The sequence below is a fragment of the Xenopus laevis genome, chromosome 6L, assembly GCF_017654675.1.
Source record: "Xenopus laevis strain J_2021 chromosome 6L, Xenopus_laevis_v10.1, whole genome shotgun sequence".
Lineage (NCBI taxonomy): Eukaryota > Metazoa > Chordata > Amphibia > Anura > Pipidae > Xenopus > Xenopus laevis.
The window spans coordinates 119,051,112-119,077,056 of NC_054381.1; the positions used below are offsets into that span (position 1 = coordinate 119,051,112).

Below are 25,945 nucleotides of genomic sequence, written 5' to 3' on the forward strand. Positions count from 1 at the left end.
ACAATGTGGAAGGTAACCAGATAGCAGCTCCCTAACACAAGATAACAGCTGCCTGGTAGATCTAAGAACAACACTCAATAGTAAAAACCCATGTCTCACTGAGACACATTCAGTTACATTGAGAAGGAAAAACAGCAGCCTGCCAGAAAGCATTTCTCTCCTAAAGTGCAGGCACAAGTCACATGACCAGGGGCAGCTGGGAAATTGACAAAATGTCTAGCCCCAAGTCAGATTTCAAAATTGAATATAAAAAAATCTGTTTGCTCTTTTGAGAAATGGATTTCAGTGCAGAATTCTGCTGGTGTAGCACTATTAACTGATGCATTTTGAAAAAAAAAACAATGTTTTCCGATGACAGGATCCCTTTAAAGCTCAGCCAATGATAAACAAAACTCCAAAGAATTAAAATGGGTTCCCAAACTTTTTCATGACTGTATGTAAAAATTCCAGCCCTCCTTACCACAGAAGTTGGACAGCACTGGTTTAAAGAATCTTCCCCTACAAGTATCCTTTATTTATTGAGAACAATCCAGCTAGAGAGTACTGTATGATATTACTGTATGCAGTGCCATTTCAAAACATCAGGTGGAATAGAGTATCCTGCTTCCAATGGTAAAGCAAAGGGTAAGGATGCACTTGAAGCTTCAGTAGAACCCAGACTTTACATTTTCCAGGGAACTGTGTAAAATTGGAATAAATTCCGAGGGGAAAAAGTGCAATTTGCCTACTTCCAGAAATATGCAACATCTGGAGACATTAAATTGGGGGTTTACTGTATGTATTTTAGATTTATTTCCAAATGAAGACAGGATTTGGGAGGAAACAAAGCTGTTTCACAGAGATGAGAATGATGTTGGGGTTTGGAATAAGTACATACATTTAGCAGATGTGTTTAAGTCAGGCTCTTCACTGGAAAGCAATTAAGCTGAAAAAAACAGCTGGAAAATCAAAAGGTGCAATTGCCAGTGTTTTGCTGCCAGTGCAAAGAGATGCTGCATTTCTGAGTAATAATTGCCAGAAGCACAAGAGCACAGGCAGAATGCAGACCATTGAAATGATGAGGAGTATTATGAACATTTAGGGTCAATAAAGGGCAAACACTAGGATTTTACTCAGATAACTGTGATTCTGCATATGCCTAGAATACACTCATTTTGCTTGTACAGCATGGATTTGCTGCCAGGCAGTGACCAAAGGACCGGGCATGCACATGGTCTTTTCTGGAGATTCTTATCCAGTGCTGATGTCTGCTAATACATAGTGGTTTTCTAATGAAAGAAGCCATACAGGTGAGCACAGACTTTTTATATAATTAATAACGGACCAATAAAGGACTAATTTTTGCTACATCTGTGTATTAATAAATGGACTTCTGAGCATGCCCCTTACCACTGCAAGCAAGAAAAAAAGGTTAAGTAGATACAGATAGATTCATTTTTCAGAGAGCTATAGCATGTTTACTCCTAATATAACAGCAAAATCCTGTGCAGTGTGGTTAGCAAAGGGGGTTATAGGTGACCTACAGGATGATGTGAAAAGAAGCACTGGGATAACAAGTCAGAATAGATGCAGAGGATAGAGTAGGTTCACAAAAAATTACTTTAATTTAAGTGATAACTCAGATGACAAAAGAAAAATATAAAGAATGATAGTGGCCCCTAATATCGTATGGTAAGAGCTTCAATTTCAGGAGTATAGTTTGGGAGAGTTCAGAGTTAAATTAATAGATGTTTTGCAGCATACCAGTGTTGCAAGGCCCAGATCTAATTTCATATGCTAACCTTTCACAGAGTTCTCCAATCCATCCACAGAGATCACATGCTCTGCATTCGTATTTGGTGCACTGCTATTCAAACCAGCTTCATTAGGATCCTAAGAAGAAAATAATGCATTTTTGACTTTGCTGCAGGCCAGGAAAACATAATTAACATAATTCAAGCTAGACAAAAGTTTTGGTTGCAAAGACAAAAGCAATATGGATTAAAAATACAGCATTAAAGGTAAGAACTTGTGATTAAACATTTTGGGGGCATTTTATGGCAAAGGTGCACTCTGCACCACATTGCAGGCAAAACCTGTCCTTTCCACCTTCCCTGCTGAGGATGAGTCACGTGTCACTCCCTACATTGTGCATATGAATGCTCCCTATTAATACAGCACTGCTGAATGTAGGCAGCTCTGAATTCATAGGGGCAGATGTCTCTGTGTTTCTAAGCACTGAGACCTAAAATGCATCTTTGCATACGCAGTGCAAAAAAATAAATAAAAAAACAAAAATGGCTGACTGCACCTATGTCTTGCACTTTGCACACTGCTTTCCTGCTTGTAAATGACTCATTTTACCTATTCAGAAAGAAACTATGGACTCCTTGGTGGCAGGGGAAGCAACAATTCACATGATTTTCCTTTGCACTTGTTATTATCCACACAACACACCTGATTCTGTATACAATTCTTCTGCAGATACTGGCTCCATGGATCAGGAATCTGCTCATCTGTTCCTTTGTTGGATGTTCGAGAGTTTATCTTTAACAAATAGCATCCCTGAGATCCATATCTTTGTATCATTTCCTCATAAATTGAATCAGCCCTTTATAGATACAATAAAATATGTCAAGCAGCGAAATATATAATAAGGTTGTTGAATGATAAATGGGACAGAGATGCTTTTTCTTTGACATTTGTCCCCCACAATATGGATATAATGGGGAGTGTAATTAATTAAAGTTAAACTCCTGCTAAAATATCATAAAATTGGCAACGGGCTGTACTTAAACTAATATTTCCCCATTGTCACACCTGAGGGATATATTATTTCATCTGCAGGGATCTGAACTGCTGCATCTCTGGTTATATAAATCCCTCACTCTGCTTCCAGCTGGGGTCTATTACATTTGCAATGGTCTGAACATTTATCACATCTTTGGTAGGTTGTAATGACAGCATGATCTTTGCATGATCTTTGAACTACTTTGACTACATCCCTTTAGGGTCAGTCCAGATTCTGGGAGATTTATCGCACCAGCGATAAATCGCCTCTTCTTCGGGGTGACAATCTGCCCGAACTGCCTTCCCCCTGCCCTCTGCCGGTTAAAATGAAAATCGACTGCGGCATTTCACACGCAGCGATTCGTTTTAGTCACTGGGGTGACTAATTTCCCCCCGAATCTGCTTAAAAGTGCTGATTTCAAAATGTATACTTTCCATATGACTACCAGACTTTGGCTGTTGGCATAATGTTAACCAAACAATAACGGATTCTTAAGCACTAGTAATATGGACAATTTATGTGTGTTTCTCCTCCTGTATTAAAGGAATTGTTCAGTGTAAAATAAAATCTGGGTAAATGGAAAGGCTATGCAAAATGAAAAATGTTTAATATAATTAGCTAAAAATGTAATGTATAAAGGCTGGAGTGACTGGATGTCTAACATAATAGTCAGAACACTACTTCCTGCTTTTCAGCTCTCCTGGTTTTCACTGATTGGCTAACAGGCAGTAACCATTCCGTGACTTGAAGGGGGGGGGGCATGGGTCATAGCTGTTGCTTTTGAATTTGACCTGAATGCTGATGATCAATTGCAAAGTCACTGAACAGTTATGTCCCATGTTGCCCCCCTTCAAATCGCTAACTAACTCAGAGTTAGATAGCTGAAAAGCAGGAAGCAGAGTTCTGTTCTGTAATATTAGACATCCAGTAACTGCAGCCTTTATACATTAAATTTTTAGCTAACCAACTATATCAGAAAGATGTTTTATTTTGCACAGCCGATTAACCCAGTTTTTATTTTGACACTGAACTGTGTGGAGAAAATACCTAGTGAGTCACTAGCTGTTTTATATCTCAGACTGCACTTATTACATATACAGCTTGATCTGAATCAGACTACATGTAGGGCCAATCAGGAAACACCATCTTTACAGTATAGACTAAATATATACAGCCACAATTTTGCCTTTACTTTCATGATCTCTATTGTGCTTGTAAGCTAGCAGGCTGTAGCCAAAAGATCAGAAAGCTCCAATACTTGAAAATAAAAATGGTGTATAACAAAGGGGCATTTCAATACCACTTTCCATGTGCCAGTCAGGAAACCGGCTACAGGGCACATAGTCACAAAATGTACATATAATCTAACTACACCAGGTTTAATCAAAATGTTTTATTACCTCCTGAATTACCATGAACCTAGGTGAAGACAGAAAGAATATCTGAAATGGTGGTGATAAGCTGTACAAGTTTGTCTTACAGAAATTATTTTTATATTTTTCTGTTTTTACTTGTTATAGGCTGGTTAGTTCAATGGCCACCCTAAGCCTATACTGTGTGACTATGTCATATTACAGATAACGGTCAGGAATAATTTACACTTAGGGGGTTATTTACAAAACCTCGAATTTATCTGGTTGGGCTTTTTGGTGAAAGAACTCAGATTTTTCATGGGGAAAAAAAACCTTGACGTTTTCGAGATTTATTATACCCTGAAAAAGCCAAAATCCAAAAATGTAGGTACAAAATTCAAAACATCTTTCAGATGTTCAGATAGAAGAGGTTTATATATAACACTGGGAGGTGCTCAGTGTTAGCTCTGCTGCAAAGAGCTTCAATAAGCTACACACAAAAAATAGGCAAAGATATTTTGGCTTTTTCTTTTATATATGGTGAGATCTCAGCAAACGTTCAGGGACAAGCCCCTTCATCAAGTGCAAAATACCAAAATTTGCCATCTTAGACCTGTCGAGGTCATGTATAAGTCAATAAAAGATATCCTAATCAGGGAATCGTACGATTCGGGGAAAAAAAAAAAAAAGAGTCCAAAAAAAAAAAAAACTTACTATTCAGGTTTTCGCTCGGTTTTATTGTATTTCTTTCTCTTTCCTATTTACTCGAGTTATTTTATTAATAAATAAGGCAAAATTGGGGATGGGAGTTTTATTTAAATTATGAGATAAATTCGGATTTTAGTCAATAACCCCCTTAAAGTTTCAATCAAGTGTACCAAGATTTAGAAAAGGTAAAAAAAAATTAAAAAAAAGGAAAAGAAAATAGTTACTTACTTTTGCTCGTCCCCACTGCTGACATCGTGCATCAGCACATAATATTTCAGAGTGTTGGGTGTAAACCATTTTGGATATGAATAATCAGTGCTGTGCTGAATCCGGTGTTGCTCTTGTGACAATTTAAGAAACTGTTCCAAAGGCTCCGGTTCATGTGAGGAAACTACCAACATGCCTGAGAAAGCTTGTTCAGGTTCATAAACCAAAGGGATGAAACATTAACATTTCTTTCTAGAAATAACAGTTTGTCAGTTTCATAGTACATTAGCAAGAAGACATAGTATCCCATGTCGTACATCTCACAGCTACAGTGTGAGGAACCCTGGCTGACAAATCGTTATTTAAATGGATAATTTTTTTATTAAAGATACAAATGTTTAGGGCTGGTGCTATATCAATAAAAGATGGTTCTATTACTATATAAAAGGTGCGTGACTGAAGGCAGGGTGCTTCTATACAGCTAAGTAAATTCCAAGGTAACTTCTAATATGCCTATACATTATAAAGGGATGTACTAAATCCAGGATTTGGATTTTTACAGCAAATTTTTTTTTGTTCAGATCCGAAATGTTCACCATTAGAGACACATTTAACAAAGGTCGACTTTATGTGAGTTTTTAAAAACTCTCCCATACTCCCATAAATTCGAAATTCAACCAATCGAAATTTATTTAAAAAAAAAACGAATTCTTTAAACTCGGATGAATGCAATCGACCCAAAGTCTCGAATCGAATTTCAAATCAAATTTGTTTCGTATTTTGAAAACCTGATTCGAGTTTTTTTCAGAGGGAGGCTGCAAACAACTCCAAATTGATCCTTGGAACTCTCCCTTTGACTTAAACAGCAATTTGGCAGGTTTTAGGCAGCAAATAGTCAAATTCGAGTTTTTAAAGGGCCAGAGTATGATAAATTTCAAAAATCGAATGAGAATATTTTTAAAAAAATTTGAATCGAATTTGAACAACTCCCTAGTCTAATTTGACAGCTTTGAACATAAAAAAAACTCGAAAAATTCAAATTTAGAATTTTCAATTCGACCCTTGATAAATCTTCCCCTTAAAGTGGACCTGTCACCCAGACACAAAAATCTGTATAATAAAAGTCCTTTTCAAATTAAACATGAAATCCAATTTCTATTTTTTATTAAAGCATTCATAGCTGCTGTAAGCTCATTTAAAAATCTCAGCTGCCAATCAAATATTGTCTGCCCCTCCTCTATGCCATGGGCATAGAGGCGGGGCAGACAATTACTTTCACTTTCAATTCAGCACTTCCTACATGTCACTGCTCTCCCAACATTCCCCCTCTCTCTTCACCATTTAATTGTGTAACCAGGACATGGGGATGGACATCAGGTCCCTCATTCTGGTGCACAAACAAGATTCTGAGATGATACAAGACTTGTCTTAATAACAGTGTCCACAAAATAGCTGCTGCCTGCTTGTTATAATTATGAATTCCCAGACTGAAGGAAACAAGATTCAAATAATTTATACAGTGTAATTAAAGTTCATTTTGCTTGACTAATGTGATAAAATAGGATTTTGAATAATTTTTTTGGGTGACGGGTCCCCTTTAATGTCATGGCATTTTAAAGCTCAAGACAACCAAACATGAAAATTATTTGTTCACAAATATATAAAGATGTTTTCCCCTTCTATTGGAAAATGCAAAGTATCCAAATTGCTGTATAAGTTATGGATATGGGTTTTTTTATTATAAATTCTACAAGTACTACTATTAAAAGTTAAGTGTACCAACTCAGCAAGAAACTGGCAGCTGATCAGATTTTAAGTAGAAAGATAGCAGCATTCCCATCTTGTAAAAATAAAACCACCTGCTGTGAGTCACAAAGAAAAACTATACCCCCCAAACAATGTAGGTCTCTATAAAAATATATTGCATAAAACAGCTCATATGTAAAACCCTGCTTCATGTAACTAAACCATTTTTATATTAATATACTTTTTTAGTAGTATGTGCCATTGGGTAAACCTAAATAGAAAATTGCCATTTTAAAAAATAAGGGGCGTCCCCTGGGTTCGTAGGATTCACGGTGCACACAAACATACCAACAAACCATACTTGTTAGGTCGCATGAGTCAATTAACAGACAGAGTTCTGTCTTTTGCTTCCACACTTAAGAGTTGTATTTCTGGTCAGGTGATCTCTGAAGCAGCACACAGACCATCACGAAATGGTGGTTCAAGGCAAGAGATGCAAAAGGGCAAGATTTACTTAAATATATATTTATAAGATTCTTTAACTATCTGTTGCTTAAATATTCATTTTGCGGGTAAAGTTTTCCTTTAATATGGAAAAACTGAACGCAGTCTGCACAGGTTTCTGCTTAAAGTCAGCAGGAAAGTTGGAACAATGGACAGCTGAATTAGATTCACATATGACCAACATATGACCTCTAAGAGATTCCTTTAGATTGATTGAAGCAGAATTCATTAAAGCTTAAAAAAAAAAAGCAGTCTTCACATGTTACAACATATGTTTTGGGCTTCTGTGCCAGCCCAGTGGCCGCTTAAAAGCCCTTTAGCAATAAAGATCTGTGCCTCCAGAGATGCCACCAGTATTATCCCATATTATTCATTTCATGCTCTGGGACTGCTCTTAGTATACAGTAGAGACAGTATACACCATACATACAACAGAAAATTCTCAACAACAAAAAAAAAAGTTAAGCAGCATAGAAACCAGCGCATCATGCTTCATAATTCGTTTAAGGGATACTGTCATGGGAAAACATGTTTTTTTTCAAAACGCATCAGTTAATAGTGCTGCTCCAGCAGAATTCTGCAGTGGAATCCATTTTTCAAAAGAGCAAACACATTTTTTATATTCAATTTTGAAATCGGACATGACTTGGGGCAGCTGGGAAACTGACAATATATCTAGCCCCATGTCAGATTTAAAAATTGAATAAAAAAATAAAATAAAATAAAAAAAATCTGTTGGCTCTTTTGAGAATTGGATTTCAGTGCAGAAGTCTGTTGGAGCAGCACTATTAAAGGAGAAGGAAAGGGTAAAACTAAGTAAGCCTTATCAGAAAGGTCCACCTAAATATACCAGTAAACCCTCAAAGTAATGCTGCTCTGAGTCCTCTGTCAAAAGAAACACTGCATTTCTTTCCTTCTATTGTGTACACATGGGCTTCTGTATCAGACTTCCTGTTTTCAGCTTAAACCTCCTTGCCCCGGGCGTGAGCATGCTCAGTTTGCTCTTCTTCCAGCCCCCCTCCCTTCTCTGCTGTAATTTGAGCCCAGAGCTTTAAGTGAGCAGGGAGAGACTCAGGCAGGAAGTGATGTCACACCAAGCTAATACTGCAGCTGCTATCCTAAACGAACAGAGAGCGTGTAGAGTTTTTTACTCAGGTATGGTAAAACATTCTACAGAATAAATATAGCATTCTAGCTTGCACTATTGCAGCTAATCTATTGGCAATAAAATGCCTCTGTAGTACCCCGAAGTTTTCAGGGGGGGAAAAAAATCGTGAAAATCTGATTTTTTTCCCGCAAAGCTAATTTTCAGGAAAATATAATAATAAATAAGTGTAAAAAACCTGAGCGGATTTCATCAGAGTTTGTAGCAGAAAATATTGAGATAAATTTAATTCGGACTTTGAGAAATAAACCCCCTTATTGTTTTATAAAGGATACAGGCCAAGTAGTGGTTTAAGAACTCATGGTCAGAAGCTGGCGTGCACTGAAAAAAAGTTTCCCGGTAAGATTCAAACCAAGCTGTAGTTGCTGTAAGGCATGTTAAAAAATAAAATTATTATAATTAGCACATTTAAACCACAAGATGCACACAAATCAAATTGCTACTACAATTCACTATTATATGGAGTATTAAAGAAAGCAGATCCCTGCTACAAGAATCTGCCACTTTTTAGTACAGGTATCGACGTTCTACAGAATCTACAGCATTAATGTGTTTACACCGCAGACCTATTAAAATATTTAGACCTGAAATTTACAAATAGCAAATGTTACAATTAGTAAAAGTAATGGTTTATAAAGTTGTTAAAGGGCAACCTCTGTCTTTATCTTATATTTTGCGTTCATCCGTAGGTGAATGTACTCTATACTATAATTCTTTGTTTTATTTGTTTCCAGCTAGCTTATATGATGTTAATCACTTAGACTTCTCTGTCCTATCTGTTGTGTCAGGTTTGCAGTCCACAAGTCTCCTTATCATACCCCATATTTCTCCAAGTGTTAGAATATCAATACTAGGGAGCTTGCTTTAGTGGGAAGGGGCACGTGGTCAGCTTGGAAAAATATACCTACTGTATACATACAATTCAGAGAAATACAAAACAAAATTAAGTCTAATAACAATAAAATATTTTTTTTTATGGAATAGTAGCCCTTTAAATAACTCTGCATGAAGTTAAAGCCTCCACTTGTACATACACAAATATGAGAGAGGACTGTACTATATTAAAGGGGTAGTAACATTTTATATTGAGTACATATAAATGTCCTGAGCAAGTTTTTATCTGGCTTTCTTTTGGTTTGTTTTTCCAAATGATTAGCCTTTTCATTCTGTATGTTTCTGGTCTACAACTAGAAAAGTCCAATTGTCAGGGAATTGCTAGTGAGGCTTCAATTTTATTACTATTGCTTATATATCTAGTCGAGCCTTTCTTGTGTCCAAACTGCTGCCTAGTTGCTAGGTTAATTCAGCCATAGCAAGCAGATAGCAGCTATTATTCTAAGCCTGAGAACTGCACAATAAAAAAAAATTATATGGAAACCACAAAATAGTTAAAATGGAGACCAACTGCAAATTGCCTTAGAGTATTACTGTCTACATTGTGCTAAAAGTCCAATAACCCTTTAACATAAGCAATGCTGTTTCTCCATTAAAACTACAACACCTGCTAAATAAACAGAAACAATATACACAGGTATTGGACCTATTATCCAGAATACTCATGACCTGGGGTTTTCTGGATATTGGATCTTTCAGTAATTTGGATATTCATACCTTAAATCTACTAGAAAATCATGTAAACATTAAATAAACCCAAAAAGCTGGTTTTGCTTCCAGTAAGGATTAATTATATTTTAGGTGGGATCAAGTACAAGGTACGGTTTTATTTTTACAGAGAAAAAGGAAATCATTTTTAAAAATCTGGATTATTTGGATAAAATGGAGTCTATGGGAAATGACCTTTCCATAATTCGGATTTTTATGGATAACGGGTTTCCGGAGAACAGATCCCATACCTGTATGAGCAAACAGACTAAAATTCAGAAATGTTCATGTTATAAAGAATATAGTATGACAACTTGTTGTATCATTAAACAAAAATAGTAATAACTAAAGGTAGAGCAAAGAGTATAGTTTAAGTAAAAAAATTAAGAATATATATGCATTTCAAGGATTTCAGCAATTTCAAAAATTGAAGTGTCATGAGTTGATTAAACTGAATTGCATCTATTTAGTTGACTTAGAAACACTGCAGTCTCTTCCATATTCCACAAGATCTCTTTGGTCTGACAGTGTTGCTAAGCATTACTTTATGGGGGGGTGGAGTCATAACGACTTGTTTTACTTGTTGCCTCTAGTATTCATTATTTTGGCTTTTTTTTTTTTTTTTACCAATAAAGTAAATATTAAAAGGAATGCTCATAAGCCAGCAGACTTTTCCCCCCAGAAAGTAAATATTAGTTACAATATTTGGGGAAGGAGGGGATCAGATCACAGATAACCACCACCAGCAGCTGCTAGTTGAGGAAATTACACAACTGAATTAAAGGGGAATTTGACAATCTAAATACAATGGTGAGTAAAACAGGATTTGTTAGACGGATGAAAGATGGAGAGGGGCAATACAGCTCTGCACCCCTAACTGCAATGATACCTGAATAAAACTTGGACATGTTGAGTTCCATCAATGTGTCTTTCCAATTATTGTACCAAGGAACACTAGCTTTAAATGAACGATCTGATAGAGGAAAACATGTTATTATTTAACTAAAACTTTACCACAAATGCACAAAACAAAGAAAAAACTTTCTGAAAATCACAGCTCTGTTGTCAGGATCCCTCCAGAATATAAAAAATGTAAAAATAACTGCAGAATAACACGCTAGGCATCATTGCCCTTTTGCAGATATAGAAGTGTCAGTGAAATACAGATGAGTCACAAAAAAAGAAATAGTGGTGAAAAGGGGGACAAAATGACAATACATTGTGCTTGACCCTCTACAAATTACTAGGGATGCACCGAACTCAGGATTTGGTTCGGGATTCGGCCAGGATTCAGCCTTTTTCAGCAGGATTCGGATTCAGCCGAATCCTTCTGCCAGGCCACACCGAATCAGAATCATAATTTGCATAGGCATATTTGGGGTGGGGAGGGAAATTGCGTGACTTTTTGTCACAAAACAAGGAAGTAAAAATGTTTTCCCCTTCCCACCCCTAATTTGCATATGCAAAATAGGATTCGGCCGAATCTTTCGCAAAGGATTTGGGGGTTCGGCCAAATCCAAAATAGTGGATTCGGTGCATCCCTACAAATTACAAATGTTATTCGGGTTGTTATTATTATTAACACATATTTACAGCGTGCCAACATATTCTGTAGCATTGTACAGTAAATGGGTACACACATTGAACATACAAAATTACATACAAAAGGTGGAGAGGTTCCTGCCCAAATAAGCTTACAGTCTACAAGGAGAAGCGATTGAGACAAGGTGTGGGGACTGGCTACACAGCAGATAGTACTGGAACTACAGCAAGGCAACGGTTAAAGCCGAATTACCATAAAGTGATAGCTGTGTTTTCACGAGTGGACCACAAAGTTTCCAGCAAAAAGGAACTTTAAATTAAAGAACTGAAAACCTCTAGTCTAGTTCTCTATAACTTTTGAAATTGAAGATTTTTGGAGTTTGGAGTTCAGAGATACACGAATGTACTAAAATAAGAGAGCAATAAGTATGTGTCGAGAGTACAAAGTTTTACTTGATTAAGAAGAATTGGTAGGGGTTCTACTTGTATCTGAATGGAAGAAATATCAGAGCATTCTTCTATTACCACTCTCCAGAATATTGGTATCTGAGGACATGACCAGACCATATGTATGAGTATGAGTGTCTGAGTAAGTGCCATAGGGCATGAAACGCGTCAGTGGTGATTGTCATGCACTGTACCAAAGCTAACAAATTTTAATGGAACTAATAAAGCAACATTATTTTTAATTTGAAACCGTGTATTGAATAAATCCGTAATGTGTGATGTAGATGAATATAGCAGGGGCCTGGTTACATTTCAGGCACATGTCCTGTATAGTAGGCGTGATTCTGTGCAGCCTATGCGGGGTTAAATAGGAAACCCCCACACCTTTTTTAAGGAAGAAGATACTTTTGCCAGAAGCTCATTAAGTCGGTTCATGTAAAAATGGAGCACAAATAATATTTGAACTTCCAAAAAGAAATTAATTAATTTAAAACAAAAAAAAATAAAAAATATATATATATATATATATATATATATATATATATATTTTTTTTTTTTTTTTTTTTTTTTTACATAGGAACCATTTTCCAAATGCCTCCCTGTATTACGACAGGTGAAGTAGACTCTGTGCACTGCTTGCTATGGAAAGGAGAGGGACTTCCATACTGGAAACAGTACAAGGCCAGAGGGGACAGAAGCTGTGATGAGATGAGGATGACTATGGTGTATCTCAAGGTGCAGGGGGCTGCCGTCTCTGGGTAGAGGTATGATAAACGTACGAGATGCAGCAAACTAACCAAGAAACATTTTCGGTTAAAATTGTGTAAGGGAGAAAAATATGGCAACTGTGAAAACAGTTCATCTCCAGAATACATAGTTCAAAATGTAGCACTATTCAAACCAATTGCCTGTTCAATAAAATAGTGGGAAGGCTCAATACACTGACCAAAACATATACAAAGGAACAAGAGATCGTCACAAATGTATCCATTACTTGCATAAAGTATTAACTGACAGAGGCATCACCCACTGAATGATCTGTCGTAGATTTCAGCAATATACAAGAAAAAATTAAAAAAAAACAATAGAGACCCTGTTGCGAGATCATCCATAAAGAGTATGACCTGGGTTTTCTAGAGCAGAGGTCCTTATGAAATGTGAAGCACCATGCTTAAATATTACTGCTTGGGGCACCAGTATGGTCCTGAATAGTGATGAAATTTTGCCTCGAAAAGGACGCTCAGACTCTAACGGGTGAAAAAAATTGTCGCACATCGAAAATTTGCTGCACGATTGGTCGTGCATAAAAAAAATTGTCGTCCATAGACCAATTCATTTTGGCGAATTTTCGCCGTTTTGCGAATTTCTAGCGAAATGGGTCAAATTCGTCCCTCACAAGTCCTGAGGTATATGCAACTCTCCTTCTACATGAAAGTGGACTAGCTGTTAATAGATTTTAATGTCAATATTCTTATAGCATTATTAGATTACACAGGTGATGTTATGTTCTGAAAAGGTTTACTGTATGTAGAGGTAGGGGATCCATTATTCGGAAACCTCAGAAATAAAGAAATGCCATTTCGAATAGTTTCCTTTTAGTTTCCTTTATCATTTAGTATGTTATCTGATCCCCAATAATCATGCAAAAACGCCTCCTTCCTATTCAAATGAATGTGGAGAAACGGGTATTATCTGGAGTTTTATCACCCACTGATGAAAGCTATAGAGTCAGTTATAAACCTGAAGATAATGGAGATACCAATGCACATGATAAACAGCTAAGGAAAGCAGAAAGATTGATTCTTACATAATAAAGCAACATGTATTTAACAAATGCAGATTTTATATAAAAAAAACAAAAAAAAAAACAGGTCCTTCAAAGCATAGTATGAAAAAATACTGAATAAACTTTTGATAAAATCATATAAGAAAAAAATAATTAACATATTTAATAATAAATGATTTCCAAGCTACTTAGGCTTCTTTCTTTTCCCCCTATACAGAGAAGGGAGAGAGTGAGACAGGCAGACAGCCAGAGAATATATCCATGAAGTAGAGTTACACAGTTTTAGTATATGGTAGTTTTAGTGCTGGTTCCTTGGATGCCCCGTCACTGACATCCTTTGTAGTATGACTATAGTGTAGATTTGGGAAGCACTCACAACAGCAGGATAACTTCAATTAAGCTTTTATTCTGTATCCACATGACAGGTTTTGGGCTCACAGGCCCTATTTCAAGCACACTTGAAAAAGGGCCTGTGAGCCTGAAACATGTTGTGTGGATGCACAATAAAAGCCAGAGAATATATATATTTGCCACCAAGAGATTTATTTCTTGTTTAGTTAAAACTAACTATTTTAACAGAGTTCATTAAAGTGTAATAGTGTAATAAAACTGGTTGCCTGTTGGGTAAATCAAGACAGTACATTATAAAAAAAAAACAAGTAATATGATATCAAGGAATAAAATAACAATCTAAACACTGCTTGGCATGTAAATGATCTAAAACTGCATAGAAGAGGAGAAGTTGCAGCAACTCTGGGGTTACTTAATGTTGATACAATATCAGATGAAAAGTACATTCCACAGGATCAGAGTGGTTCCTTCCTATATGCTCCTTTCAAGATAACCTGCATATAAACAAACTGCAGAAGAGGAAAGTTCCCTGTGCAGGAGTGAAATGTAGCGGATGCTCTGATTCATCCTTTGCATGACCTAAGTACACTTACCAAGTCCATATGGATGCAATAAAAAATAAACATGGGTTAATAATAAATTAGTTTAACACAAACCAGGCCATGCATATAAACTCACCCATGCACACACCAATAGATTTGTTGTAAACCCTAAATCTCCACTGCACTGTTCAGTTGCTACTACTTATTGCAATGACATGCTCAGCAGGAACACACACCAATACAATCAAACACTCAGTCCAGCCTCTCTAACGCCCTTTCTAACGCCCTCTCTAACACAAAAAGAATTAGCCATGTTAGAAACATGCACACCCTAATTATCTGGTCAGCATATGTGTGGTATTTTCTGCATTTTTGGGGGCGGTACTGTTTTTGACTATGAGTAACCGACATAAAAATCAAGATGGGCATATAAAATGTCCCTTGCTTCTTACATACAATTTTAGCTGCTGGCTGTTAATTCACTATTTTGTCTACATTCCAAAGCTCCAATAGGCTACATTGTTAGCTGCTGCCAAGGCAGATGAGTACAGTCAAAATAGAAAAACCCTTAAAATAAGGGATCATAAACTAGTCAGAACGCCTAAACAAATAACAGAAATTATATGATCATCATACAGCATTCAGTAATAGGGAAATCATTCATCCAATGCCCTACCCCTCATTAGTTTACAAATAAAAACCTTATAAAGCAGGTATGTAAATGCATGATCATGATCATGTAAAATGCACATACATTGCAGACAGAATACCGTTTGCTGCATATTGCTTTCCTATGTGCAGATCAACCAGTTCTAATTTGATGAACATATCCTACAGAGTAATAATGGAGCAGTCCAACATACTTTATCCAACAAAGTATTAGTAGTATTAGTATTGATCCAGCCTACTAACCCATCTAAAGGACAAAGAAAAGTAAAAAATCCAGTTTGTTAGACAGTCACCAGTCACTGCGGGTACCCGACTGGCTGCAGGAGTGAGAGCACAATTCATTATGCAAAAAATGATGTTAGAACTACAAATAACCAGACTTTAGTTTTTAGTGAGAATGAAAATGTGTACTTTAATTAGCAAAAATATACATACCACTTATGTTCAGGTCATAATCTCCAGCAGTAATGACATTCGGTGCTAAACCCTCTGCAGGCTGGCTAGCTGAGACAACATCATTTAAAATGTTCCTGATTGCTGCTTGCTGGGGCGACTGAGTAACAATGTTGTTGACTGCAATCTTTAGGTTCTTTATCACATGGAGCTGGTTGCTGGGATCTCTCATATGAACTAAAAGACAAAGACATCAGTATCAACAAACAATTCGAATTTCAAATAAATTACTTGTCTAGTTAAAGTGTATCATTATACTGTATATAAGGCTAGTGGTACACATGGCGGATTCTCTGCTCGCCCATCCAATACTGCAAGTGGTCTCTCCATCTGTCACCTGGCAAAAAGGGCAGATTTGCCTGAAAATGGAATGGCCAATTCTAAGCAACTTTTCAATTGGTCTTCATTATATATTTTGTATAGTTTTTCAACGATTTGCCTTCTTCTCTCTTGACTCTTGCCAGCATTCAAATGGGGGTCACTGACCCCAGATAAAAACCAAATGCTCTGTAAGGCTACAACATTTATGGTTATTGCTACTTTTTATTGCTCCTCTTTCTATTCAGACCCTCTCCTTTTCATATACCAGTCTATTACTCAAATAAATGCATGGTTAATAGGGTAATATGGACCCTGCCAACTAGATTGCTGAAACGGCAGACTGAAAAGCATAACTCAAAAACCACAAATAATAATTAATGAAAACCAACTGCAAATTGTTTCAGAATATCACTCTCTACATCATACTAAAAGTTACTCTCTCTACATCATACTAAAAGTTACTCAAAAGTGAACAACCCCTTTAAGCCAAAATCCACTCAATTGACAGGCAGGTGCAAGCAAAGTGAAGAACAGAAGCAAGTATCTGGTGAGTACTGATGTGTCTGCCAGCTGAGAATCCACCACGTGCCAAAAAGTCTAAGTATTCATTGTTTTTTTGTTTATCTTATAGATGACAATATGCACAACTGCTGGAATTCCAAAGATTCTCCTTTGACAAACAAGAGCCATCACATTGTACAGACTTTTTCCACATAACTGCAGCATTGCATTTAGTGCAGTGAAACCTATACCTCAGAGCAGTCACACAGTATACAATATTAAAGTTAAAAAAAAAACATACAAAGCCTATGCATATTACAGTGCAGAGTGCATTACTTGAATACTGGCAGCACACCAATTCAACACACTGCTAAAATAAAGGGTGGGCATGACAACCTGGAATACGAAAAACACATGAAAAGACCATTGACCATTTACCATTCTCGTAAACCATCTATTAAAACCATACAGAAAGATACAAGAGAGAAATTTGGAATGGGAAATAAGACATGTATAAAGATAATGTAAAGGAAGACCCAAAACATCTAACTAAAGTGGAACATTGCCACTGCAAGCTTATAAGGCTTCTAAGGCCTCTTTTAATGCCATAATGCAAGTAAAACTAAAATGGAATTTTATGCATTGATATTAGTAGCTTCTACTTTTGCCCAGAAATAGGTTTCTCTGATTTTTATGGTGCCAACAGACTTACTTACCGTACAAAATATCAACACACATGCAGCAGCTACTATTATCCGTGAATAGAATAAGCCTTATGTATGCACAAACACACAAATATACATACTATGGTCACAAACTTATCTGCAGACTTCATGAGTTATCTCTCACAAATATTAAACAAAAAAGAATACTCTTTAACCCTTGTGATCACCCTATTTTTATTATGCCTGGCATAGAAGGTTTTGAATGCACTAGGGTTGCACCAAATCCACTATTTTGGATTTGGCCGAACCCCCGAATCCTTCGCCCAAATGCTGAACCAAATCTGAATCCTAATTTGCATATGCAAATTAGGGGCGGGAAGGGGGAAACATTTTTTACTTCCTTGTTTTGTGACAAGTCACGCGATTTCCCTCCCCACCCCTAATTTGCATATGCAAAATAGGATTTGGTTCGGTAGGGCAGAAGGATTCGGCCGAATCCTGCTGAAAAAGGCCCAATCCTGGATTCGGTGCATCCCTAGAATGCACCTTCAAGTCCTACAAAAGGGGAGGTGCAGGCCAACAGAGAATGGGAGCCAACCCCCAGCTACCTACTCCAGGAGATGGAGATTATACATGACTCACAAACTCTATTTAGTACACCCCCCATTCTCCTTTATCAAAAGAGTGACCCTTTTTAGAGTACTCAATACTACACTTGGTAAAAATAGGAATCCACCTAAAGCCCCAAAGAATCAGGAATGAGGAAATGATCTTAGAGTATAGTGTTTGCCACGACAGAGGTTCTACAACCCAATTATTGACAATGCATTTAGTAATTCACTATGACAAAAGGCTCTGATAGTGGGAGGGCAGTAGATATGATCTATTTGGATTTTGCCAAAGCGTTTGATACTGTGCCCTAAATTGAGGTCTGTTGGGCTTAATGAAGTTGTTTGCACATGGATAGGAAACTGGCTACAGGATTGGGTACAGAAGGTGGTTGTTAATGGTACATTCACTACTTGGAGTAAAGTTCTTAGTGGGATCCCTCAGGGCTCGGTATTGGGTCCAATTTTATTTAACTTGTTCATTAATGACTATGGGGAGGGTATTGTAAGTAATGTATCAGTGTTTAAAGATGACACAAAACTATCCAGCCCAATTAATTCCATCCAGGATGCGGCATCCTTGCAACAGGATCTTGACAAACTGGCAATCTGGGCAGCTAAGTGGTAAATGAGATTCAAAGTTGATAAATGTAAAGTCATGCACCTGGGATGTAAACATATCCAAGTCACGTATAACCTTAATGGGACTGCACTAGGCAAATCCATTATGGAAAAGGACCTTGGAGTCCTTGTAGATAATAAACTTGGCTATAGCAAGCAATGCCAGTCAGCAGCATCAAGGGCAAATAAGGCCTTGAGCTATATTAAAAGGGGCATAGATTCACGGGAGGAGGGGTCATTCTTCCACTGTATAGAGCACTGGTAAGGTCCCATCTAGAATATGCCATAGAGTTTTGGTCTCCATCACTCAAACAGGACATTATTGCATTAGGGAGGATACAGAGAAGGGCAACTAAGCTGGTAAAAGATATGGAATATCTTAGCTATGAGGAAAGACTGGCCAAGTTGGGGATGTTCACGCTGGTGAAGAGGCGCTTAAGGTGTCATATGATAACTATGTATAAATATATAAGGGGATCATATAATAATCTCTCTAATGCTTTATTTACCAGTAGCCAGCTGACACAAGGTCATCCATTCCGATTAGAAGAAAAGAAGTTCTGTCTAAATATTCGGAAGGGTTTTTTCTTTTACAGTAAGAGCTGTGAAGAAGTGGAATTCTCTCCCTGAATCAGTTGTATTGGCTGATACAGCTTTAAAAAGGGGTTGGGTGGCTTTTTAGCAAGTGAGGGAATACAGGGTTATGGAAGATAGCTCATAGCACAAGTTGATCCAGGGAATAGTCCGACTGCCATTTTGGAGTCAGGAAGGAATTTTTCACCCCCTCTGAGGCAAATTGGAGAGGCTTCAGATTCCTCTGGATCAACTGGCAGTTAGGCCGGTTAAAAAAAAATATGGATGTGTGTCTTTTTTCAACTTAACTTACTATGTTACTATGTAGATCTTCACAGGGATAAGACAAAGTGGAAAATAGAGAAAATACAAGATGATCAGAAAGCCATGTTTAAGAATGTGCAATCTAGTGAATTAGGACTTGAATAAGACCCAAGATACAGGTTGGTAGCAGAGAATTCCCGAATCTCATTGACAAGCTATGGTATTAGTATGAAGTAGTTCCTCCATGGTGTTGGACGATCAGTCAATGTTCATCACACAGGTTCTTTTGGGTTGACGGCAGGACTATGTGTTGGCCAATCAATTACTGCCACTGCCATCTCAGGAAACCCCTTCTAAAGGACTTTCACTTTGGATATTGTAGCATTATGTGCTGAATCAACAAAGGACCTTCTCAAAACTACTGCCATAAAGCACAAAAAGCATGTAACTGTACAGAATGACCTTGTACAAAGTAGTGTTAAACTTAACATTCGCATGAACCACTGTTTCTAGCCCAAACAATGACAAACAACCCCAGACCATTATAGCACCTCAAAAAAAAAAAAAAACAGAACACCATGCTCAATCTTGTCCATCAAACTTCTATATGGGGGATATATAATTGCAAAGAACCCTCTTCCACTCGTTCACAGTTCAATGTTAGTAAACTTAACTCAGTTCAAGCTGGTGTTTAGCTGCTACAGCCAATCCTGTAGTTGTATTGTTATATGCACAGCACTAATATTGAGACCTCTCAACCGCCTGCACTGCTTACATTGCATTGTGCTGAATCAGCTGGAATTGAAAATACAGTTCTGCACAGAGAAAACAATCATGAGAGGCCACAGTGTTGTTTACAGTGGGAAATAGTACAAGAGCCTTATCAACAGAGAAACATAAAACAAATCACCCTTAAAGCACACAAGTCATTTTGTCTATTATTGGTTGATGCTGTGTATGCTGTATATCTCAAAATCTATGTGAATGTGGACAAAAAAATTCACACAGATTTTGAGATATACAGCATACACAGCCTCAATCAATAACAGACAAAATTACTTTTTTTAATGTATCCTACTACCTTGCCCAACATCACTAGCCACATGCATGATGCTGAAGATTCAGTGGTATCAATCCACCATGGTAACACAACTACAATTACGTAATTGGGCTCCAATAATTTTAAACTAGGAGAAAATAACTATATTTGAATACAGTGCTCCATTGTATAAAAATCACTTTAATAGATGGTCATTTCAACTGCACCACTGTACAACCATCAACAACTAGCATAGCTCTGCAACATTGTGTCAGAAACCTGTGGCAAAAAAACTTTTCTGCTGGGTTAAGTTACACATCAAATAAGTGTTGAGTGTCTCTTAATAAATGTTCCGAATGACATTATAGTTCCCATTTACAAAAAAAACACAACTAGGGCTGCAGATAGTACCGTACACAGTGATATTCTGAGGCAATTTGCAACTGGTCTTTATTTTATTCTGTTTTTTAATTATTTACATTTTTGTTTAGCAGCTCTCCGGTTTAGAATTTCATCAGCTATCTAGTTGCCAAATCATCCTAGCAACCAAACAGCAGTTGGAATACGACTATAAAAATAAATAGGAGAGGGCTTGAATAGAACAGTAACTATAATACTAAAATTGAAGTCTTGCAGAGAAATAATGGACTGTAGGGGCCAGTGACCCCCATCTGAAAGCTGAAAAGAGGCAGAAGTTAAAAACAATGACAAAGAATTCTAGAACATAACAAAAGTTAAAGGAGTGGTTCACTGTTAGTATGTTATAGAATGATTAATACTCAGAAACTTATCAATTGGTCTTCTTTATTTATTTTTTATAGTTTTTTTACTTCTTCTTCCGACTCTTTCAAGCTTCCAAATGGAGGTCAGTGACCCCATCTAAAAAAAATGCTCTGTAAGGCTACAAATGTATTGTTATTGCTACTTTTTATTACTCATCTTTATATTCAGACCCTCTCCTATTCATAGTCTGGTCTCTTATTTAAATCAGGTAAGGTAATTCGCAAACCAGCTTGCTGAAATTGCAAACTGGAGAGCTGCTGAATAAAAAGCTAAATAACTCAAAAATCACAGATAATTAAAAGGGAATCCCAATTGCAAATTGTCCCAGACTATAAGGGCTATTCCACACGGGGAGATAGCCTTGCGTTTGCGGTCGCGGCGACAAAGCGCCGCGCCAGTCGCCGCGACCGGCGCAGGCGACAGTTTTGTATGGGCGCCTATGTAAAAACGCCTGTGCTAACCACACGAGGCGATGCGCTTTTCAACAGTCGCCTGAAAATGCCTCGCCAGGCTTTTTCAGGCGACTGTTGAAAAGCGCATCGCCTCGTGTGGTTAGCACAGGCGTTTTTACATAGGCGCCCATACAAAACTGTCGCCTGCGCCGGTCGCGGCGACTGGCGCGGCGCTTTGTCGCCGCGACCGCAAACGCAGGGCTATCTCCCCGTGTGGACTAGCCCTTACTCTCTACATTGTACTAAAAGTGCACTTAAAGGTGAACAACCCCTTTGACTTAAAAGGTAAACTTTCCATTCAGGGGGCAGGAGCAATGAGGATCTCATTTCAAGGTATAAAAATGCTCAAGAATTTCCAAACCTATTGTTAAACTACAATTCCCAGAAGCCTGGCTGTCAGTGGGATGTAAGGGTTGCAGATAAAAAAGAGTTCTGCGACAATTATACTTATTTCCAGTGGAGCGGCCCCTGGCTGTGTCAAACTGGCCCACTGGGATACCAGGAAAAGTCCCGGTGGGCCCAGGAGTCAGTGACCCTAATGATAATAAACTTTTGGCCTATTTCATGGCCATTCCCTATTTCTATGAGAACAAAGAGGCTTAATAGATGGAATAATAGGTTATAGTATATAAAGAAAAGAGACTAGGGGAAAAGAGGTTGAGTGAGGAGAGGAAGAAAATAGTATTGAGAGTGGGCCCCTCGTCTAAAAACTTTTGGTGGGCCCCTGGTCTAAAGTTTTTTTGGTGGGCCCCTGGTCTAAGGTTTTTTTGGTGGGCCCCTGGTCTAAGGTTTTTTTTGGTGGGCCCCTGGTCAAAGGTTTTTTTGGTGGGCCCTTGGTCTAAGGTTTTTTTTGGTGGGCCCCTGGTCAAAGGTTTTTTTGGTGGGCCCTTGGTCTAAGGTTTTTTTGGTGGGCCCCTGGTCAAAGGTTTTTTTGGTGGGCCCTTGGTCTAAGGTTTTTTTGGTGGGCCCTTGGTCTAAGGTTTTTTGATGGGCCCCTGGACAAAGGTTTTTTGGTGGGCCCCTGGACAAAGGTTTTTTGGTGGGCCCCTGGACAAAGGTTTTTTGGTGGGCCCCTGGACAAAGGTTTTTTGGTGGGCCCCTGGACAAAGGTTTTTTGGTGGGCCCCTGGACAAAGGTTTTTTGGTGGGCCCCTGGACAAAGGTTTTTTGGTGGGCCCCTGGACAAAGGTTTTTTGGTGGGCCCCTGGACAAAGGTTTTTTGGTGGGCCCCTGGACAAAGGTTTTTTGGTGGGCCCCTGGACAAAGGTTTTTGGTGGGCCCCTGGACAAAGGTTTTTTGGTGGGCCCCTGGACAAAGGTTTTTTGGTGGGCCCCTGGACAAAGGTTTTTTGGTGGGCCCCTGGACAAAGGTTTTTTGGTGGGCCCCTGGACAAAGGTTTTTTGGTGGGCCCCTGGACAAAGGTTTTTTGGTGGGCCCCTGGACAAAGGTTTTTTGGTGGGCCCCTGGACAAAGGTTTTTTGGTGGGCCCCTGGACTAAGGTTTTTTGGTGGGCCCCTGGTCTAAGGTTTTTTGGTGGGCCCCTGGTCTAAGGTTTTTTGGTGGGCCCCTGGTCTAAGGTTTTTTGGTGGGCCCCTGGTCTAAGGTTTTTTGGTGGGCCCCTGGACTAAGGTTTTTTGGTGGGCCCCTGGTCTAAGGTTTTTTGGTGGGCCCCTGGACAAAGGTTTTTTGGTGGGCCCCTGGACAAAGGTTTTTTGGTGGGCCCCTGGACAAAGGTTTTTGGTGGGCCCCTGGACAAAGGTTTTTTGGTGGGCCCCTGGACAAGGTTTTTTGGTGGGCCCCTGGACAAAGGTTTTTTGGTGGGCCCCTGGACAAAGGTTTTTTGGTGGGCCCTGGACAAAGGTTTTTTGGTGGGCCCCTGGACAAAGGTTTTTTGGTGGGCCCCTGGACAAAGGTTTTTTGGTGGGCCCCTGGACAAAGGTTTTTTGGTGGGCCCCTGGACAAAGGTTTTTTGGTGGGCCCTGGACAAAGGTTTTTTGGTGGGCCCCTGGACAAAGGTTTTTGGTGGGCCCCTGGACAAAGGTTTTTTGGTGGGCCCCTGGACAAAGGTTTTTTGGTGGGCCCCTGGACAAAGGTTTTTTGGTGGGCCCCTGGACAAAGGTTTTTTGGTGGGCCCCTGGACAAAGGTTTTTTGGTGGGCCCCTGGACAAAGGTTTTTTGGTGGGCCCCTGGACAAAGGTTTTTTTGGTGGGCCCCTGGACAAAGGTTTTTTGGTGGGCCCCTGGACAAAGGTTTTTTGGTGGGCCCCTGGACTAAGGTTTTTTGGTGGGCCCCTGGTCTAAGGTTTTTTGGTGGGCCCCTGGTCTAAGGTTTTTTGATGGGCCCCTGGTCTAAGGTTTTTTGGTGGGCCCCTGGACTAAGGTTTTTTGGTGGGCCCCTGGTCTAAGGTTTTTTGATGGGCCCCTGGTCTAAGGTTTTTTGATGGGCCCCTGGTCTAAGGTTTTTTGGTGGGCCCCTGGACTAAGGTTTTTTGGTGGGCCCCTGGACTAAGGTTTTTTGGTGGGCCCCTGGACAAAGGTTTTTTGGTGGGCCCCTGGACAAAGGTTTTTTGGTGGGCCCCTGGACAAAGGTTTTTTGGTGGGCCCCTGGACAAAGGTTTTTTGGTGGGCCCCTGGACAAAGGTTTTTTGGTGGGCCCCTGGACAAAGGTTTTTTGGTGGGCCCCTGGTCTAAGGTTTTTTGGTGGGCTCCTGGTCTAAGGTTTTTTGGTGGGCCCCTGGTTTACTGTTTTTTGGTGGGCCCCTGGTCTAAGGTTTTTTTGGTGATAGTGTCCCACTGCTAATTCCTTCTCTATCCAGCCCTGCACACAATAAAGCAGTGCGTGCATAGGATGCTGGGAACTGTAGTACAACAAGGACTATACATCCCATGCAAGTGACCACCGTCCTGACTGACTGGGATTTGTAGTCCTCGCCCTACTATAGTAGCCAGCACCCTCTGCAGCTGCTGGACAAATGACTAAACACTACTAAACAGAGGCAGGCGCTTTCTGTCAGCAGTAATCAGGAGAGTGAATACGGGCCTACGAGTGACTGTCACTCACCCTCCGAACTCAGGCGGCAGAAAGGTCGCACCAGCTCGCAGAAAGAGAGTTGATTCTTCCGGGCCAAGTTCTCCGCCTCCTCGCTGCAAAGTGCGGCCACCTGAGGAACGAATGAATCCTGCAGAAACTCATGTACGGAGAGCAGACACTGCGCCATCCCAGGCCCGAGCACCGGCAAACGTTCCCCTCGTCCTGTCACACTCACGTAACCAACACGCGCTGGAGCTCCGGATCACCGTACAACGGGCGCACAAAGCAGCATGACTGTACGGAATATATAGGAAATGTATGAGCTGTGCTTTGAACTGCTCACTCAGGGTTTCTTCTTCTTCTTCTTCCTCTCTGACAAACTCCGCCCGGTCCCATCAGCCGGTGCGGGGTGGTCACGTGACTTCCGCGTCTGTCATTGCGAGAGCTGCAGTAGATAGGGCGCGGGCACAGCGCGAGTACGCGCATTCATGCTTAGTTGTACACATCATGGAAAGCTCGCCGAAGTTTGAATAGCAACAAATGCACGGCGTATTGGGCAGATTTGGGAAGATCTTGTGTACAGTAGTAATATTCTTACATAAGGGTGTCACTAGTGCGAGTGTTGGGCTTGATGATGTTTTAATTTAACATATTTTCATTTATTTTACTTTATTTAAGTTTACCTATTTTAAGCCCCACTGAAAGTCTGTTCTGGTTCATTATGCACCAGGTTGGCATTGTATGGTATGTGGATGAATTGTCAACTAAACAAATAATTGAGTGCTGGCGTGTGTGTCATACCTCCCAACATTTTGGAAGTAAAAAAGGGACAAAAATTTTTTTTCCGCACGTAGCGCAGAGTTTTGACCACACCCCTTTTTGTGACCACGCCCCCTAATTACTATGTTCGTTTTACAAAATTTGGCAGGTTATGAAAGTTTGAAAATATTTCTCCTTATCTAAACTGTGTTTTTGTGTCTCAAAATTGTTACAAAGTATCTTATTTGCACCTGTTAGCTGTTCTGGGCTCTCTGCTAAATGCCAATTAAGTGAGAAACTTTGTTTCTTTTTCTGGCTGTTCAGTGCAGAGAAAAGAGGGACTTTCCAGTACAAATGAGGGCCTGCAGGTTGAGCTGTCAAAAGAGGGACTGTCCCTCCGAAAAAGGGACAGTTGGGAGGTGTGTGTGTGTAAATTTGTGAACCCTTCAAAATTTTCTATAGTTTTCTATGAATGTGACCTAAAAC

The 25,945-nt window shown here is 39.2% G+C and overlaps 1 protein-coding gene across 2 annotated transcripts in view; it reads right to left on the reverse strand.

Moving 5' to 3' along the window:
- The window catches only part of trappc8.L (trafficking protein particle complex subunit 8 L homeolog), a 57,253-nt gene extending 32,116 nt beyond the window's left edge, over positions 1–25,137 (reverse strand). The window contains exons 1-7 of one of the 2 annotated variants that reach the window (XM_018266377.2): positions 24,731–25,137; positions 15,827–16,021; positions 10,944–11,027; positions 8,728–8,817; positions 5,059–5,233; positions 2,437–2,590; positions 1,782–1,872 (exon numbers count right to left, since the gene is read on the reverse strand). In XM_018266377.2, the coding sequence (XP_018121866.1) occupies positions 1,782–1,872; positions 2,437–2,590; positions 5,059–5,233; positions 8,728–8,817; positions 10,944–11,027; positions 15,827–16,021; positions 24,731–24,887 (946 nt within the window). In that variant the 5' untranslated portion in view covers positions 24,888–25,137. The remainder of the gene's footprint in view (positions 1–1,781; positions 1,873–2,436; positions 2,591–5,058; positions 5,234–8,727; positions 8,818–10,943; positions 11,028–15,826; positions 16,022–24,730) is intronic. The other variant, XM_018266378.2, reaches the window with a different exon arrangement.
- Between the last annotated feature and the right edge of the window lie 808 nt (positions 25,138–25,945).